Genomic DNA, 19,466 nt, shown 5'->3' with positions numbered 1-19,466 from the left:
TGTATCTTCTGTAACACAACATAGTGGCATTTTCCAGGCTGCTAGCCAGGTTAGGTGGGACGTGCCTATCCTCAAAATTGTGCCAGTTTAACAAAAAAGGTGCTGTTTTAAAATTGAATCAGTGAAGGCACTGCAAATACACCTGCAGTCCTTCAATCTTATAAAGCCCTAGTTTCCATTAACTTAATCTAACTGCTTATCAGGAAAATAAACTGGAGTTCAAATCTAAAAATGTACACAGAGAGCTGCATACTAACTTAAAAAGAGTAATAATTAAAAAAAAAAAAGTTTATCTAACATATCTCTGAATATGTCTTTAAGTCTAAACCACCTGCATTCCCTAAAAGAAAAAAAAAAATATATATAGGCACATCCAAGATATGTCAGTGCTTCAAAGCAGTAATAGCTCCCTCCCCTAAGGTTCAATATAACACAATCTGATAGTTTTGATATCAAAGTCTATTGCAAACTTAAAAAAACAGGTCAACAACACAGAACACACAAACAAAAAAAATCCCCCAGATATACTTAACTGAGGCTTCCCAAAGAAAGTAGATGAAAAGCACCATTACCGGAGGTAGAAAGTTCTCTCTTAAAAGCCAAGGAGCAAACACAACACGTGGCTTTGCAGCGAGGAAGGGTCTAAAGCATACTTTGATTTGTGTCAGTCTAAATCTGTCTACAGTATGATTAAATAAGTTGACCAATACATTTCAGGTTCAAACCACTGCTGAATAATATTAAATATGTTTGTAGAATTGGCAGGCCTCCACGGCTAACTCCCCGTTCCCTTCAAGAGAAACAGACTCATGACTCACTGTTTTGGCGCTGTATAAAAATTTGACAGAGAAGTAAGTTAGTCAAGACAGATTTTAAAAGTCTGTTTTTAATTTAACACCATAATTGCTCTGAAATTAATAAAACCATTTAGAAAGTAAGTACTTTGAAACTTTTTTCCCCAAGATGGGGCAGAGCTTTCTGCTTTCATATAAGACTACTCAACTTCGTAGTTTCATCACTACCCATTCAAGAAGGGCACAGAGCAGCAACATCTTTAGGAACTAAAAATAACGTAACCCTAAAGCAAATTACAACAGTGCATTAAAACAGTATGAAGTTAAGTCTCATTCAGTTACATCACTTAAAATATATTCACTTTGTGCACACCAGATTTCCAGCGCAAACCACATAACTCAGCAGGCACACCGATGCACAACACACAAAAAAAGCATGGCTATATATTTTTAGATTATTATGTATGATCAGTGAATTTTTTCAGTTGTGTGAGATCTACTGGGTAAACAACAACTGGACTCATCCTTAAGGGGTCTTTTTCAACCTTAATGATCTTGTGACACACTACCTTATTTTAAAGTACACATATTAGCCCAAACATCAACCTAGGGACTTCTTAGAACCAGGAGAGGCTGGTAAAGAAGAAACACTAAGGATTAACAGTGGGCAAGAGGTGGTTGTTTTTTGTTTTTTCTTTTTAAATCAAACCTTACTGTATTATCTGTGAAAGTAAATGGTTGAGAAATCTGCCATTTAAAGAATGTCACTCATTATCTCTGTCACTCATTATCTCTGCCTTTCTCTCCTCAAAACTATACATACTGAGAAGCCTAGAATTTCTTTCCGCTAGAAGATAAAACATACACAATCATTTTGCTAACTGCTAGGAGGGAGATTCATTTCTTACTTCAAACTGCAATTTTGTTTCTGTTTTAGGGAATAAAGTAGCCACATAACTGAAATTTAGCTTGTAGGAAAGGTATCTTTATATAAATTCAAATATTGTGCAACTGCATGGGAACAGGATTGTGTGTTTAGTACTATCTTTAGCCAGATACATGGAAATACTTCTGCACTGCAAGTTCCTGAAGTTTAGTAAATGTTAATGTAGTTGCACTAAAATGTCCAAATCTAGACCTCAGGTACCACCTCTAGATTTTAACCACAGAAAGAGTTATTGTCATAAACAGTATGCCAAGGAGAATGATTTTAAAACAGGTTTTAAGGTTATTTTCAAGGGGACATACATGATTCAGCATGTCCAAACCTCACATTATATGCTACAGCATTCACTCGTACTATTAGAGTCCAGATAATCCTTTGAAATTATTTATATATTACAGAAGAAGAAGTAACTATGCACTGAAATGCTATTAGACATTTATTTATGGACAGATTTTATTTATATTAGCACTGCACAGAAGTCTAAGGTTTAAAGCCAAACAGCAACGAGCAGCCTCTAATATGCTTTCAAGCCACCTACAATTTAAATGCAAGAAATGCTGACTCTGCCCATGCTACTTTTTATGGGCTTTCACACATAAACTGTCTCCATCCAAGCTTTTCTTTACAATCCCACCACAGTCCAGTAATACGGCCTCTTTTCCAGATGGCATAAACAACACTTAGGGGTTTTGTTGTTTTAACCAGATCACCCAGTGTATCCAGTTCAAATGCACGCAGGCATTAAACAAATCTACTGGTATTCCAGCTGTCTCAGTTCCCACCAGTCCTTGGGCAAAGCCTTGAGGAACAGCTGAGGCCATGCAGCACTACAGGCTGAACATAAACACCAGGAGCAGGACTGCTGATGTTGGCACGCCAAGTCGGAAAAGTGACTCCCAAACCCACCCCTTCTCTGTATGTCCCAGCAGAGCCAGCAATGTCATTTCAGGTTAAGGAGGCATTCTGCTGCACTGGCTCAGTGGGACTTCTGGAGGAGAGTGGCTCAAGAATGCAATGTATTTGCTCTAAGAGCATGAGGTCTTGTGAGCATGAGAAAGATCTGAACGTACCCAACACTGACTCCAGGGAGGAAAAAACACCTGAGGAAACTGTCTGTGCTTGTCTGGCTGATATAAAAGCCCCACTGTCTTCTGAAATGCCAATTCAACTGACCATACAGTCAGTTTACGTTCATGACAGCAACATGATCATCTCTAGGTTAGGACCTCCTGCAGAGCTCCTTGGTGCTGCTTCAACAGGTTTTTTTCCCAGTCTCCTCATCAATCATAACCACTGGCCCAGGAGACCAGCGTGATGGAAAAACCCATCACTCTCATGCCTTGGAAAAAATAGAACATACTGCATTATCAACTATAAATTGGTTAAAACAGACCCATCTGGTTTGTTCCAAGACTATTTATACTTGGCATTAGAAAGTTGCTATGAAGAAAACCAATCCAATCAAAAAATCTTTTCACCTTTGCCACTATTTCAGCAACAAAAATAGTATTTATTAGTATATATATATATATATATATATAAAAAACTATATCTCATCATTCACCCTTCCTAAAAGGCAAGTAGGCTTCTCCATAGATTAGTCCTTTCCTGCGAACAACAACTAAAAAGCCTGTTAATGTTAAGTGGCAAGGCTCCTGGTTACGACTGTCTGTAACTCAAAAAGTATTGCGGTTAGAAGTCACATGCTAACCTCAAACTCCAAATTCCCTATTCTAAAAATCAGAAAATGACAGAATCCAAACTCCATACAAAGTGGTGGTAAGAAAAAAACCACGGTGTACAAAACCTGACAGGAACAAGAAAGCTCCTCTTTAACAACTTGTCACTGAGACTTTCCCCCCCACCTCTTCCAAGGCATTCAGAAGAACACAGATCCAGGACCGTTCTCCTCAAATGCTCACACAGAAAGTCAAAAATCTCAACATCAGCTGTGTTAGCATGCAGCCAGCACCACTTACATACTCTTAAACCTTCTTAAAAGCACCGTATTTAGTAAGAAAGAGAAATACACTATTTCACACCCCATCTAGAAATAACGGATTTCAATACAGGATATGCACACCTCCTTTTTTTTTGTGTTTCTGCAGAAAGGTTTATCTGTATGTCCTTTAAAATTCAATCAGCAGAAACATTCCTGGAAAACCAAAGGACAGCTAGGGCTTTGCAATCTCCAGTACTCACTGGGGAGAGATTGCAGGGATTAGCAATAGTAGCCTAGATCAGAGATGTCACGTCAGAACAAGAGGACTGTTCCACAGCACATAGTTATGCAACCTACATGTAAGATCTGAAGAGCTTAAATAAAGCCTGCGTCCAGATTAATGTTGTACCAATTAAAGAAAAGAAGAACAAAAAGAGGCATGAGCGTAATGGATGACAAAGTGTTTGCCTCAGTCTGTAAATGACCCGAAACAAGTCATACCCAAGATATGAACTCATCGTAACTCAATCAACAGCAGTGGAAATTACTGATGGACAGGCAACGTACAGTGACATGAAAGGAAGATGAAGAAAGCAGACACCAGAAGGACACAGACAAAAGTCTGCATTATTGAAAGGGGGAAAGTAACACCAAGTATCACAAGAACTAAGGAAGAAACAGAACAGCAGCCAATTCTAAAAATCTTAGATTCCAGATTTCTATACAGTCAACTTCCCCTTCAAGTCAGCAAACAATCACCTCAGATTTCAGGACTGGCAGAAATAGTCTTTCAGGCAGAAACTGTATTTTGAAATAAATTTTCTTCACAATTGTTGAAAATAAACAACACATGTCCTAAAACTTGTATCTAGTATTGCACACTAACACTGGGTAGCAGTTTCTAAATAGGAGACTGCACTTCAAGAAATTATCTGTGGGCAGCCAACTGATTTACTAATTTCTACGATGTGTAGTAAAGGGCCCTGTATCTTTATACTAAAGATACTACAGATCTGAAAAATTTTTTGTATTCTCTCAAAGTCACACTTGTTTGGAGATGGGCAACCAAGAAGAGGAAAGCTGATTATGAAGCCAGAGAAAGGCTGTAGGGAAGAACAGGGAGGAAGGGGAGGAGTGGGAAAGGACATGTGGACAGTGGATGCACTTGCCAACCCTGTGCTGCAGTAACGAAGCGGGCAAGCCCCACAGCACAGGTTTTAATTGCTATTACCCTGCTAGTCACCCCATGAAACCAAGCTGCAAGCACTAAGAGTGAGGTACCCCAGCAGGCCTCAGCTGTAATTGTTTTTGGGTGTCTTCCAGCCCCTTAATGAACCACACCACAAAACATCTTGGACATCGAAGGTTACTCTCAGCACACAGATTTGCAACCAAAGATAAGAAAAAAGCTGCCACTCCACGCACAGCACTGTGCTCATATCCATCCACTGCATGCAGAGGCTGCTCACATCATCTGTACTCCAGGTAAAATGTTTGCATGGAGTGACCTTACAAAAAGCTACTTACCTCTCTGAATGCCTGCTCTGCCCTCAAGCCGATGGACCAATTTATCCCCCTACTTGGAGCACACAAAAATCAGTAAAAAGATATATTTTATTTCCAGGATCAATACAAGCAATGTGATATAGCTACCATGAAGACAACTGAGAGTTACTCCAGAAAACAAGAACTTACTTCCTCTATAAAGACAACCCTTAATTAAGGGTTCCCAAACCAAGACAACCATTCCTTAAAAATGAAGGCTAGATGATGAAAAAAAAAGTGTAACAGATTTTTCAAAGGAAAAAAAATTCTCTAAGAGACTCCATCTTCCTACCACTGGCAAATTTTGTTCCCTACTGAGCCCCTGAAGAATTCCATCACTCTCTCCAGAAAGCTGTTCCCAAAGGGAAGGGGTGTGGGGAGCGGGGAGGAAGGCAGGGGGGGTGTCTTGGAATTTTTGCTCTTCAAAGGCAAGTTTTTTCTGGGGTTTTAATATGGAGCTATTCTATGTTGAATTGCAGAACTCTCAGTCTCAATGGTGAGGAAGCATCATTTATTACAAGCTTTGTCTTTCAGTGGGTGTGTTCCTTCAAAGTAACAGGATGTGAGTGTAGAAAGAGTGAAAGACACAGTAAAAACCAGAAATCTGCAAAATTCAAGTTGCTACGAGAGACAATTAAACGAAAATAAAGCTAGTTGATAGTATCTTCATCTACATTTCATGTCCTGCAGTGGAATATTATTTTCCATGTTTACAAGGCCCTTTATAAAGCTGCAGGACTAAACAGGTAAAAATAATGTATGTTTATCTTATTACCTCTTACAATATAATTCTGGCATAGCCTTGGCTCATGAGTGAGACAACTCCCATTTTCTATTTTCACTAAGGAAAATTACAAAGTCAGGACTCCAGTATAGGAACTCTTGTGTTGTTCTTGAGTCTGTGCCAGGTGTTAGGAGGCCTTCAAGAGTCATTACATGTCATTTTGGCTGAGCTATAGCAGAGATTTAAAGCAAATTTACTCAACCCATTAATTTTAATGCAAACATTGAACATTTTTAAATATAAAGCACTTGAACCATAGATCTTGCTTCCAAGGCATTTTGTAATAATGGAACAGGTAAAGGAAAGACCAATAAAATAGTAAATTCCAGTTACAACTTCACTACAGCAAACTAACCTCATAGTGAAAAATGAGGTGTTACCAGAAGGATTCCCAGAGGACCTGTACTATTTCTATATGACCTGGGAAACAGGGCTGAAGCAGCAGAGGGATGGTGCTTACCTGCAATACCTAAATATGCTGCAGTCCCTCCCAGCCCTGGCTGCAGAAAGGCACACATGGAGGGGTGTAAAACAATACCAACTGCCTAAAGAATAAAATGAAAGGTGAAATTCCAGAAAGAGTAAGTGCAAAGAAATACCCCTTGGGGGAAAAAAACCCCCACCTTTCTTATACAGTGGTGTCTTCAAATGATGATAGATATCATCATTTTAGAAAAAAAAAATTCAGTAAATACAGGCTGTTCTCCCAAGAACTTCATGTCAGCACAGCAGAGGAAGCAACTGAAGTGTCATAAATCACTAAGCAAGGAAAGGCAACACAGAACACATCACTCTGCCAGCACACAAAATCAGGATATATTTGTACATTAAATACTGTGCTTCTGCTTGCCTTACCTTGATCAGCATAACCAGAAAAACTGTACAGAAGTGCAGCAGGAATAACTAGAATCATGAAACAGTACCCATTGGACAAAGACAAAAAAGACTACAATTCTTCAATTTAGGAGAGAAAGCACGTCAGCTGAAAAACATGCATGGAAGCAAATGCCAGACTTTTTTTTAAGAATATGGCAAATAAAACTACTGGGAAGTGAGTTTTCACAATACAGTCTAGGAGACACTGAAATCACCATCAGTGGGTTTTAAACAAAAGGAAGTTCCTTTTCCATCTAATCAAACTGCAGGACTCACTGTTACAGGATGTTGCAGAGGCCAAAAGTACAAATGGCTTTTAAAACAAGATTACAAAAATTAATGGCAAGTGTGTCCATCCATCTGCACGTATTACAGGCAGTGGTCTAGATACAACCTCTGTCTTAGAGCTCCTCAATTGCCAGAAGTAAGTGGTATATGAGAACATAATTTTATATACACTTTGAAGCTTTAAATACAGAACAATTATTGATTATTTACAACTACATAATAGTAAAAACATAGATGGCAAATACTTGTGTGAAACAGACATTTGATAAGGGAGAACTCCCACTGGGCAAACACAAGAAGGCAACCTGCTAGAACCTAAACCAAATTAGCCAGAATGCAAAAAGTGTAAGCTTTGAGCAGGGTGGGTCTTTAGCATCTGAACAATAAGAACAAATGGCTTTAAATATTAGGGTTTTTTTATATTAAGACTGTGTAGTCCTCAAAAATGCTTAGCTTTAACCTACAATTCATGGCCTAGCATCTAGCTCATACAGAAGGTCACTTCAGATGAACACAACTCCATCTGGCTTCAATTTACCACTAGATATATGGTAGAGATGGCAAAGCTGACACCTCCCGAGAGGCACATGGCTCTTATCTCTCAAACGCAGTCCTTGTGGAGGACAGGCCATTGACAGGGTGCCTGCAACTGCTGTACCTGGCAGGGAGCAGCAACTGAGGCAAGCCTCGGTCTCTGCACCCCTGCTAGGGCAGCCAGCTGCACACAGCACCTGCTCCTTCTCCCTCCCCCTCTACCGCAACAGGAAAGGAACACACCACTGCAGAACAAGGTACCCACGGGAGCACAGGCAGGATGGAAGCAGGCAGGAGCAGCAAGTTTGTGTGGGGAATACAGATGAAAGAAAATTACTAGAAAGTAGATGGAAGAGGTAAGGATCATAACTTGAGAGCTGCAGGTTTTTTATTTATTCAACAGCCTGGCAAAATACATAAGCCTGACTCTTACCAGTTCAAATGTTCCCTCCCCACACTTTTTTAATATGGAGTGGGCAGAATTTTTCGTAAGTAAAATAAAACAAAAATAATATTTGCCCAGATGTTTGTTACAAATAAAAAAAGTAAAAATATGTGAAATATTAAAAGTAAAAGCACTTTTTGGTAGTTTGTGGCTTTGAAACAGCATATTTCATTTTTCTGTCTTGCAAAAAAAGGATAACTATGCCTTCTGCACTATGCCCTCTTAGTACAGAAGTGGACTCAAGATCATATACAACTTTAAAATAATTTTGGAGAGAAAGTATGAATCCCCTACAGGTAATTTAGTTTAATTTCTTAAACGTTTGCTCAAATCAGTCTCGTGGAGTGTACACATGCTTTGTATTAGCAAGCTTTGCTAGGAAAGAACTGTGCTATGAGCATATGCACACATCAATGGAAAAACAGGCAACTTGGGAGAAAAGAGGCACACTTAGTAAAAGTGACCACCTGGATGACCAAAAGGGATCTGAGGCAGGAGTATTTCAAACAGTTACATTACTGGCATATTCGACCACAATGATCCTTTAGGGAACAAATGACACTAGTAGGAAGAAAGACTCCTGGTAACTTCATTCAGAAATGCAATAAGCAGGACTTATACTGACAGTGCCATTGCTGGAAAAAATATTTTAACGGATTGCAAAATTTGGCTTGTTTTGTATCTCTTCCATTTCAAACTGCAGTACTTTTTTTCATGGGAGTACTGAGGTTGGCAGTCACCTCTGGAGATTACATGGTCCAGCCCACTGCTTAGATGCGGGTCACCCAGAGCAAGCTGGGTGACCAGTGATCAGCTTTTGAGTATCTCCAAGCATGGAGACTCCACAACTTCTGTAGCAATCTGCTTCTTGGTTCACCACAATGGAAAAAGCATTTATTTAATTTCAATGAAATTTCTTGCATCTCAGTATACCCACTGCCTTGCCACTGAGCACTGCTGCACAAGTCTGGCTCCCTCTCCTTCACTCCTCCTGTCAAGTATCTGTACACACTGGTATGGTCCCCTCACACCTTCTCCTCTGCCACATAAACAGCCCCAGCTCTCTCAGCATCTCCCTGTATGACCTGAAAGACCAAATCCACCACTATGAACAGCACTAATGCCTGGCTGATGCGCTGCCACAGAGGGGCTAAAGCACACACAAATAAGGTTAAACCAAACAGAGGTACAATTCAGCCAGCATCTATTTCACAGGGCATCATCCAGTGTGCCAGCTGAAAAGGAGTCTGTTTAAGATGCCCTTATCAACTGGCCACAGTCTCCTTTCTCACAGCAGTAAGGCTGCATGCCAGCTGCCTGAACAACAATGCAGCAACCACTGAAACTGGAAGGGCCCAACGCCTTCAGCAGAGAACAGACCACACACTGTTCGAATACAGCAGAAGCTGTTGAGGGATCTTGGCATCCATGGCAAGGTTTAGCTGCTTGATCAGATGCTTGAACAGGACAGAGAGCAGCAACAAGAGAGATATGTTATTAGCCAATGACAAACTACTTTGGAAACCTTACACATGTTGCATCCCTGCACTTTTTCACAGTACAGTGAACTTAAACATATGAGGATTGCTGCCTTAAAGCTGGGACAAGTTTTTAATCTACAGCAATTTAAATTCCCCATTATCACAACAATCAGGCCAAACTACTATTGAAACTTTTTTGTTTCATTTGATTAGTAACTTCAAGACTGTTATAAACTATGTAACTGCAGCCATCTGACTCACTCAAGCAGGAAGATAACAGACCTTGGCACACCAGAAGGGCAGCAAACCACAGCAAGACTATGTCCAGCAGAGAATCCTATAGCCTCTGCCAACTCACCGAGTATTTCAAGCTATCAACGGAACAAATTGATGTGAATTGATAATACAAGCTCTTCCTGGAAATGGATTTAAAATATCTTAATACAAAAAAGACAAATCAAATAAAACAAACAAAACCCAGGAAAAATATACCAAACCAAGCAAATACATATAAGGCCCTAATGTCATCAGCATTTAGTGCATTTTTTAACTTGACAGTCAATGCAACAATTCCTCCACCCTGCTAGGACCAAAAAAACCCAAAAACCACAACTCCCCCACTGCATTCACCTTCATATCATTTTCAACATTATGCTTGTTTTTGCTGAAACAAAGCAAGGCAGTCTCAGGCTCTGCTCTCACCCCAGCACATTGAGGTGACACAGCAGCATCTCCTCAAAGGTGTACATAATTTCTACAATGCAGAATGCCTTCATGATCAAACTATGTGCTCTAAGCTGGTCTGAGCCTAAATTAATGTGCAAATTCAATCCTTGGATATTAAATAACCTTTTTCTTTAGGCCCCATTAGTTACCCTACAGGTATGGACTTGACCTCTTTGTCAGAGCACTACACACACGACATATTGATAACCACCCTACCTCCACACACAACCTCTGCCCAGACGTGCAGGCATGCACACTTCTACCCAATTCCTATTTATAACATCATGTGCTAAAAAAAATACTCTCAAGCAGTTTTAAGTTAAATACCAAAGAACAAGAAAGTCTTCAAGTGTAAGCAGCTGTTACGTGCATAAAAGCATTGCTCTGTTTTTGACAGACGCTGCCCTGGAACAGCGAGTGGATTTTGACCTGAAGCTTACGACTGCCACTTACCAGCTAATTCTGGCACAAGCCTGCACTGGAAATATGCCTGACCACCCATCTTAACCAACAACCTTCAGAACCTCAAAGGAGTTTACAAGGATTTCATCAGCATCAAATCACTTTCCCAAAAGGCCTCAAAGACTAGCATTAGTTCTCCTTCTGAAGGGTCTAATTAAGTCACAAATGCAGAAGACAAAAAGGGTATCATAAATAACGATTATTTCACTCAGTAGTAACTGCAAAGTCAAATAACTCTACTGTTCTATTCACTAAAAATATTGCCTTCAAAATACTGTTTTCTTAGTGGAACATAAAAAACATGCCAATGAATAAAGAACTTGAATTGATATAACCTGAGTATGCTGATTTCCAAAAAACACTTGTACAGTCCTTGCATTGTCTGCAGTCACTCCCCCACTGAAAAGTAACAAAATACAGCTGCACAAGAGCCAGGGAGCCCCACAAGTGTCCTACTGAAGAATTCACTAACCAACCCACTCACAACAGTCATAAAATTAATTTTTGAACTGAAAAAAGTGCTGTCTTTGTACAAGAGCTTTCTAAGGAGCCAAAAGAAAAACTATTTAGTCTCCGGAAAGAGAAGAAATTTTTGCTTTATATAGAGTATCCGTTTTCCTTTTATAACAAGTTTCCTTTCTGCTGCAGGAGAAAGCTTTCATTTAAATTCCAAATACACTATGTACATACCTAGATGTACAAACATATATACTAGCACCCTGTACAGAACAACACAGAAGCAACTAGAAAGACAGCATCCTGCAAAATTCCAATAGCAACCTAGCCTATTCAAGCCAAGAGCCATCAGATATTAATCAAGACAGGCTATCCAATGAATTACAAATCTAATGAACATGGTAAATACCACAGAAGATAATAATATGCTGCCAATTTATTTTTTCACTAAATAGCTCGCAGCCTATTCAGAAATTAAGCACCATTTAGAAAAAAGGAAAACATCTCTCAACCAACCAGTCAAGGTTACTGATACAACTAACCCAGGGATCTGAGAACTGCCATTCAGACAGTCCTATGACTTGGCAGGACATCACTTGGAAAGAATTTCAGTCCAAGAGGCCATAGGGAAGGGAAGACAGCTCTTGCTCTCAAGCTGTACAGCTATGATGAGAAGCATCCCACTTGATTCTTAGGCAGTATTAAATGAGCCCATTCTGTGCAGAAGAGACAGCACAGAACATCAAAGCAGCAACACGGCCAAAAAATCTTTGCTATCACTGACAGGAAAAAATTAATTATCCACAGGGTACCAAAATCACTGATGAGCACGAACTACAATGCCACAAGTTCCTTATCTCCAGAACACTAACAACTAAAAAACACGAACTCTAGTTACAGTCAAAAATGGCTTGGAAAAGCAAGAAGAACAAGCACTGGAGCTGGCACAAGGGGATGGGGCTGAGCAGGAACCTTCCTTAGCAGCAGCAAACAGAAGCAAGCTGCAGCACACTGTTCATGGCAGATGACGCCAATCCAGCTCTCTTGAAACAGAGGTCAAGAACATCTTTGATGCTAATAAAACTCTAGAATAAGGGATAGGAACAGCCAATAAGCTTAAGAGCAGGTTGTTTTTGAAGCTGGGAGTGTGGGGGAAATCAGTTTTAATTTGGAGGAAATACATGTTTCCACTGTACATGTTATATGGAAGCACCTGGTGGGTAGACGAGCAAAGTTTCTGTATAAAATTCTTTTAAGAAAGATTCTTGGAGGACAGAAGTATGTGCTTCTGATAGCAAGAACCAAGTCTCACACTGAACATAAAAGAGCAAAAAGATAAACGTTAAGAAAGAAAAAAAAATGCATAGCTAGCGAAGATTTCTTAAACTACGTTTGAATTTTCAAGGGCAAATTTTGGGAGAATCAGACTCAAGTGCTAAACTAAGGCTGTAGTTTGGCAAACACTAAACTGGCATAAATTTGCGTTGCTGCTGAAAGAAAGTCTCACCATCTGCCAGTCCCCTGTGCCAGCACAAACATCCGAACACTGAACCAGGAGCATTTCTTTTGCCAGTTTATTTTTCAGATGGATCAGTTCCCCAAACCAGTTCACAGGATGGCCATGTAAATACTTGTGCTGGCAAAGAAGTGTGACTACTTGTCCAGAGCTGCCAGCTCAAAATGTTCATTGAACTACAGCCTAACACACTGGGGTGTGGAGAAGTTCTAGCAGTCATAGGTGGTGCTCCCCACCCTTGGACACACTATACTCATACCACACTTCAAAGTTGTGATCACCACACAGCTGCCCCTCAGAAACCGGCATATCTCTGTAATTTCCTCTACTAGGAGAACCTGTCAGAATCTCAGCAATGCTAAAGTTGGCTGTAAGCAAGAGTATTTTCTGGATGTTGTTAAGCTTATCCACCAAAAGATCATTTGCAAGAGAAATCCCAGTCACTCTTCTGATCACCTCGCACCCAAGAGGCTTGTACATACGGAACAAAAAATGAAAACTATAGTCATCACATGTCAGGGCTCTACTCCAACAGGGATTTAAGAACGGTGTGTGGGCTGTTGTGGATCCATGGATCACTACACAATCCTTCGCAGACAGCACACTCATCTACAAGAAAACAACATTACCAACAGAAGCGCTGCTGTCAGGGAAACAACCAAGGATGAGCATTGGTCATATGCTGTATGTATCAAGGTCAAGCAACGCAAGTATCGGGAGACTGAGAGAGACCTATCCACACTTTCCCACAACTCAGTGGCAAATTCAAAGCCATACATGAGGTCATTCACTAGGAACCAATTAGATCAGTAAGTTTTCTACCAAGAAATAAATTCAAGGTGTGATAGTGAAACGATCTCCAGAATGATACAGGATGATCAATGTAATCACAACATGCCACAAGCAAATTGAAGGAAAGCCCCCCACTTTACAGACATTCCTAAGCCCAGATCTCCAGTCACGGTTCTTGGATCCTTCAACCAGAGCAGGACTTAGCCAAGCTGCACACCTGCCCCTGTGATCGCTCTCCTTTCTTCTACCACAGTTTTGGCATCATCATAATTTTCCAGTACCTGCTTGGTTGCCAAATTCTTATTCCCTTATTTTTCATTTATCTTCTTATTGCCACACATGCTTACAGTGATATTTTGTAGAATAATATGTAATGGGAAGAACACCCATAAATCTTACTTTTCCTTGGTAACATTAATCCAACATGTTTGTAGAAAAGCTGCAACATAAGAGCCTCTTCTGTCCAGTTTATAAAAAGGCTAACAGCAGGGCACAAGAAATCCACTCACTCTTGGAGAATAATTTTCTAAAGAAACATTACTAACTTTGAAAGAATCTAATATAGTACGGCACAATAAACTAGTCTGAATCCAGAGTCCTCTAGGTCTTCAGAAAACTCCAGGAACTCCAGAGTAAGAGATAAGCAATTGCCAGAAAAAACAGAAAAGCAAGTTTACACGATATATAACAAATAAATCAATTTTTTAAACTACCAGTAGCTGAGAAGCAGTGGGTGTCACTAGCACACTAGTAGAGAGAGTAGAGCAATAAAATGCAGCAATTTGTGAGGATTGGTCTCCTGACAGGTTTCTAGAAGTAGGAATGAGGGAAAAACTAAAGGGATGCAAAAGGGCCTGTCAAAATGTCTATTTTAATGTCCTTCCAACAAAAGGCAGACAGTAGGGTTTAGGAGATGTCTGGCACTGGGTGCAACGTTGAGCAGAAAGAGGAATAGCTGATGGATCAGATGTCTGGTTATACGGTGATTATTAGGAACCCAGTCCACAACTAGGAAGTCACAGTATTACTATAGAACCAGCAAATGATGTAAGCTTCAGATCAGAGTCCACAATATGGGAAAGAGAAAGCTAGCAAAAAAATCATAAAGCTGCTGCCACCCTTAACCCCTTCTTCATGCTCCATACGGGGAAGGAGGAAAAACCATCTCACCTGGGTGAGATTCAGGATGATTTCTTTTCCTGATTTTGATGAGCAGGTTTTCACCTCCACTAGTCACATAAGAACAGGACAGGCAAGAAACAGAAACACATGCATGTACAAATGTGGCAACTGATAAGACAAAGGAAAAAAAAATTAGGAAAGTATGAAAGAAGTAAAAACTAGAAAATAACAGGAAGTAGGAGAAAGACACTAGAGCTCAAATATGCAAGTATGTGCCACTTCTGCTAGAGAAAAGAAGGAAGCAGAGTCTGGAAAGAAAGAGAACAAAAGCAAGGAATGCAGTAAGTCAGGACTTCCAAGATCAGTAAATAGTTAGCCACTCTCTTATACTTGCTGCTGTCTCCACACACCTCAAAGGTACTTGACTAGTTTATATCTAGTGTTGTACAGGTATCTTACAGGCTTGAGAGTAATTTGTTGACACTCAGGACTAGGTAGAACCACATCAGTTTAAGTAGATCAGTTCTAGGTGGCCCAAGTAACCTAGAGAAAACATCTATCAGAGACTTTAAAATATAACATCTCAGGCCACAATCAACATTTTACCTTATTTCATGTTCTTTGCCTTAGTGGACTGGCCCTGGTGAATGTAAATGTTTAAATTAGATCCTATTAAAACAATATAGCTTTCTCCCTGACAGGTTTACAAGCCAAGAGATCCAGGGTATATATACCTCAGACCAATTTCTTCTTGCTTTTTTCATACACTGCTTCTAGACAGCTGAAGTGCACTTCAACAGACACTTGCCACAGAAGTGATGGCAAGTTCAATGCCAACACCACCAATGGGTTACAAGTTATATGATTATAATACAAGTTATTTGAAGTGATACTCTGGGTATCATCTGCTTCTGTTTATTCAACTCTAAGGTAAATCTTTGAGAGTGAATGACAGTTTTCAGTCTGCTTTTACTGGCATTTTAGAAAACTGAGCTTCCCTGCACACTAAAAGCACTGACTTCTGCAGGGAAATAAGCAAGGGAAAGTGAGAAGACAAAGTAATGCATTTCTGTGCCACCAAGGAGCAAAGTATTGCACTTTTACTGATCTGATCCCTGCACCTGTTCTGATCTCCCAGAGGGATTTCAAAAACCAAGCAGGAACATAAAATACAGTGGTCCAGGAATTACAGGTGTGATTCAGGATTACAACTCCAAAAGCCTGGGCACCTATTATTTACAGAAGCATACCACTGCACATAAAAACAGAAGCAGTGTTCCGTTTTGCTGCACAAAACTGAAATCCAGCAAAACTACTGATATTTTTAGAGTGCAAGATTGAACTCTTGAAGAGCTTTAAGACTGCCTGAAAGATAAAGAGAGATTTCTTGGCTTAGAAAAGTCCTGCAGGAATCTATGAGGACTCTACACCATGTTCCCATTGAAATGTTTTAGCACAGTACTGGTTAAACTGAAGAAATGCAAAGACAGCATTACCAAAAAAAAAATAAAAAATTCCCACCCTCTTTTCTTTATCACGGGAGTTTCCCGTGCCCTGAACAAATCCAGGGCTGTTTTTTGCCGTCTAGTTTCTCCCCTCCCTCCCTCCCACAGCTTCCTACCAGCTGAAATTCTGCAGCTGCAGCAACAACAGTCCATCTGTGACAGTGCAACCACCTCGGCAGGATGACTCCTACCATTTCACTGGCTTCCTTATGCTTTAACAGAGGTAGCAAAGTCTGAAGAGGTTTCACCCCTCTTCTTTTTTTTATTAAACTGAAAAGATACTGATGAATATTCATTACTAGTTCTCTACCAAGGGCATGAATTTCATTTAAAGGACTGGAAGGGAATTGCAAATTAGGCTAATACAAGGAGAGATTTTGACTCAGTTCTCTGGTCTCAAAATAGAGCTAAAGAGTAAGATTTTTGTGGAAAAGTGACTTAATGAGAGTAAAATAAAAGCTCTGCCCAAAGCCGCCCTGCTCCATGGCTGTGATTCCACTGCCTGCCACAACACCATTTGCCAGAGTGTCTCACTGTAACTCGCGAGTTTATTGCGCCGGGGCACTCACTCACTGATGTGGGTCTCCTGACCACACTGTTAAGTCCTGCACCTGGCAGGCCACATCCTGAGCCAAGGTTTACTAAAATCCGGCACATTCAAGCGAGCCTACAAACGCTATGCACAAGTGGTTCCACGCTCTTCAGCCAGCGCTGGTGCCAGGACACCTCGCAGCCAGCCCCCTGCTTCCCGCAGCCCGTCAGAGCACTGTTACACCGTTTTTCGGGAGACCACGAAAGAACTCTCATTTCAATACTCACCACCTAGCGGATAAGCTTCCGGGTCAAGGGGTTTTTAAAAAAAACGTAGGCATATAAACAAGATCATCTTTTTTACCTGCAAACAAACCATTCGACACCTTCCCGGTAGAGAGCAATCTCCAGGCTGCCCGCGGCACAGCAACCCGCCCGTCGAGGCTGCGGCCCAGGCCCGCTGGGGCTGGGGGTCCCGCCGCGGCCGGGCATGGGTCACAGAATTGTGAGGGTTGGAAACGATCTCTGGAGATCATCCAGTCCAACCCTCCTGCCCAGGCAGGGTCACCTAGAGCAGGTGACACAGGAAGGCGTGCAGGTGGGTTTTGAATGCTCCCAGATAGAGACTCCACGACTTCCCTGGGCAGCCTGTTCCAGTGCTCTGCCAGCCTCAACGTAAGGAAGTTCTTCCTCTTGTTGAGGTGGAACTTCTTGTGCTTTAGTTTATGGCCACTGCTACTTGTCCTGTCACTGGGCAACACTGCAGAGTCTGGTACCGTCTTTTTAACATCAACCTCTGAGATATTTACGTACATTAATGAGATCCCTTCCATCCTCTTTTCACTAGACTAAAAGGGCTCAGCTCCCGCAATCTCTCTTCATGACAGATTCTTCAAACCCCTAATCATCTTTGTGACCCTCTGCGTGACCCTCTAGAGAAAGACCGGAGCTTCTTTCTCATACTGAGGAGCCCAGAACTGGACACGACTCGCAAGTATGAGTCGGCTCCGGGAAGCGGCAGCGGGCGCACATGCACAGCACAGCCCTGCACAGGCACCCGCACGGACAGACAGCCGGCCGGACGTGCGCACACGCACGCAGCCCCGCAGACAGCCGCACACGTACGCGCACACACGCCCGCACCCGAGGAAGGGCCGGCTCCGCGGCCCCGCTCCCGCCCCCCCACAACCCCCCCCCGGCCGCAGGAGCGGGGGGAGGTCGGGCACCGGGGGTCCCAGCTCCCCCCCTCACTCACTTTCGTCCTGCCGTTGATTTTGTAGTTGCCCAGCTTTCCATTACAGTGTCGGATGAGATCGTCCATGCTGTTCATGAGGAGCCGAATGGTCTGGCAGCCCGGCTCCTTGCCCTCCACCCAGGTGATCTTGTCGCCGCGAATGTCCTTGGACGAGTCGCTCTTCTGGCTGACGAGCTGCCCGTCGGTGAAGCGGCCGGTGTGGTGGAGGGCCCGCACCTCTTCGGCGACCAACCCGCCCAGCTCCTTGCCGAGGAAGTCGTCCACCACGCAGATGCCGTGCTTGTTCATGCAGGGCACGATGTACTCCAGCGCCAGCCGCTGCGGCACCAGCGACTTGGTCTGCCCGTTGGGGCGCAGCGCGGCCCCACCGGGTCCCGCCTGCACGCCGCCCGGGTACAGGTTCGACTTGTCCCGGTACAGCAGCACTGCCTCCCCGGAGGGCGACGGGGACTGGGCCGCGGCCGAGGCCTCCGCCTCACCGCCGGCAGCGGCGCCGGCGACGTGATTGTTGGTCAGCGGGGCGGCCTCGGCGGGGGCCTCCGGGGACGGCGGCGCTGCGCCCTTCCCGACCCCCGCCCGGCTGCCGCTGCCCTCCGCGGCATGCCCGCCGTGGGGCTCGGTAGCGCCCCCTGCCGCGCCAGCCGCCGAGGCGCCGCCGCCGCGGCAGATTAGCTTGTGCTTCTTCCAGTCCTGGCGCTGGTGCTCCTTGCTGCAGTAGAAGGAGCTGCGGCAGCGCCCGCACCGCAGCAGGTTCTCCATCTTCCCGCACAGCTCGCAGTACTGCCGGTCCCGCTCGCTGCTGCTGCTGCTGTTGCTGCTGCTCTCGCCCTGGCCGCCCTGACCGGCGCCTCCGCCGCTGTCATTCGCCATGGCGCTGGTGGTGCCGCCGCAGCCCCGCTCCGCCGGGTCGTGTTATGTAAGGAGGCGGGCGGGAGCGGCGCTAACGCGGGCCCCCGCCCGGCCGCGCGGGGAGGGAGCGCTTACTGCATCATGGCCGCCCGGCTCCGGCTCCGGCTCCGCCGCGGCCCCCGCCGCCCTCCGCCTCCGCCGGCCCGCGGCCTCCTCCGGCGCGCGGGGGCCCGCGCCGCCCTCCCTGCGCCGCTAACGCTGCTTAGCGCCGCCTCATCGCCGCCCCACCGGCGGCGGAACGGCCTAGGAAGAGCGGAGTGGCGCGGTGCGGGGCTGCCTTCCGCTCCCCGCCGGCCTCTCTGCCCGGTGCAGCACGGGCCGGCGCGGCCACCGCCTCTACCCACCGCGCCTCCGCCGGGGCGAGGAGGAGGAGGCGCCACTCCAGAGGCCCGCTGTGCACGTACGCCACTTCCAGCCCGCCAGCGCCGCCGGCGCGTCAGGCGGGCGTGGCCGGGCGGGCGGGGCCGGCTCGGACCCGGCCGCGTCCTCCCCGCCGCTGCGTGAGGGGCTGAGGGGCGCCGCTGCAGTCGTGGATGCACGGACAGGCCGCGGGCCTG

General features: G+C 43.8%; 1 protein-coding gene across 2 annotated transcripts in view; it reads right to left on the bottom strand.

Annotated features, from left to right (window-relative positions):
• Nucleotides 1–19,260, bottom strand: part of EGLN1 (egl-9 family hypoxia inducible factor 1) — a 57,912-nt gene extending 38,652 nt beyond the window's left edge. For both annotated transcript variants that reach the window (XM_041468695.1, XM_041468687.1), the window contains exon 1: nt 18,001–19,260. In XM_041468695.1, the coding sequence (XP_041324629.1) occupies nt 18,001–18,870 (870 nt within the window). In that variant the 5' untranslated portion in view covers nt 18,871–19,260. The remainder of the gene's footprint in view (nt 1–18,000) is intronic.
• Nucleotides 19,261–19,466: the final 206 nt, after the last annotated feature.

Source organism: Pyrgilauda ruficollis, unplaced genomic scaffold (assembly GCF_017590135.1).
Source record: "Pyrgilauda ruficollis isolate IOZ18807 unplaced genomic scaffold, ASM1759013v1 scaffold101, whole genome shotgun sequence".
NCBI lineage: Eukaryota > Metazoa > Chordata > Aves > Passeriformes > Passeridae > Pyrgilauda > Pyrgilauda ruficollis.
Note: the sequence above shows the minus strand (reverse complement) of the source record. Positions and strands in the feature narration are given on the sequence as shown.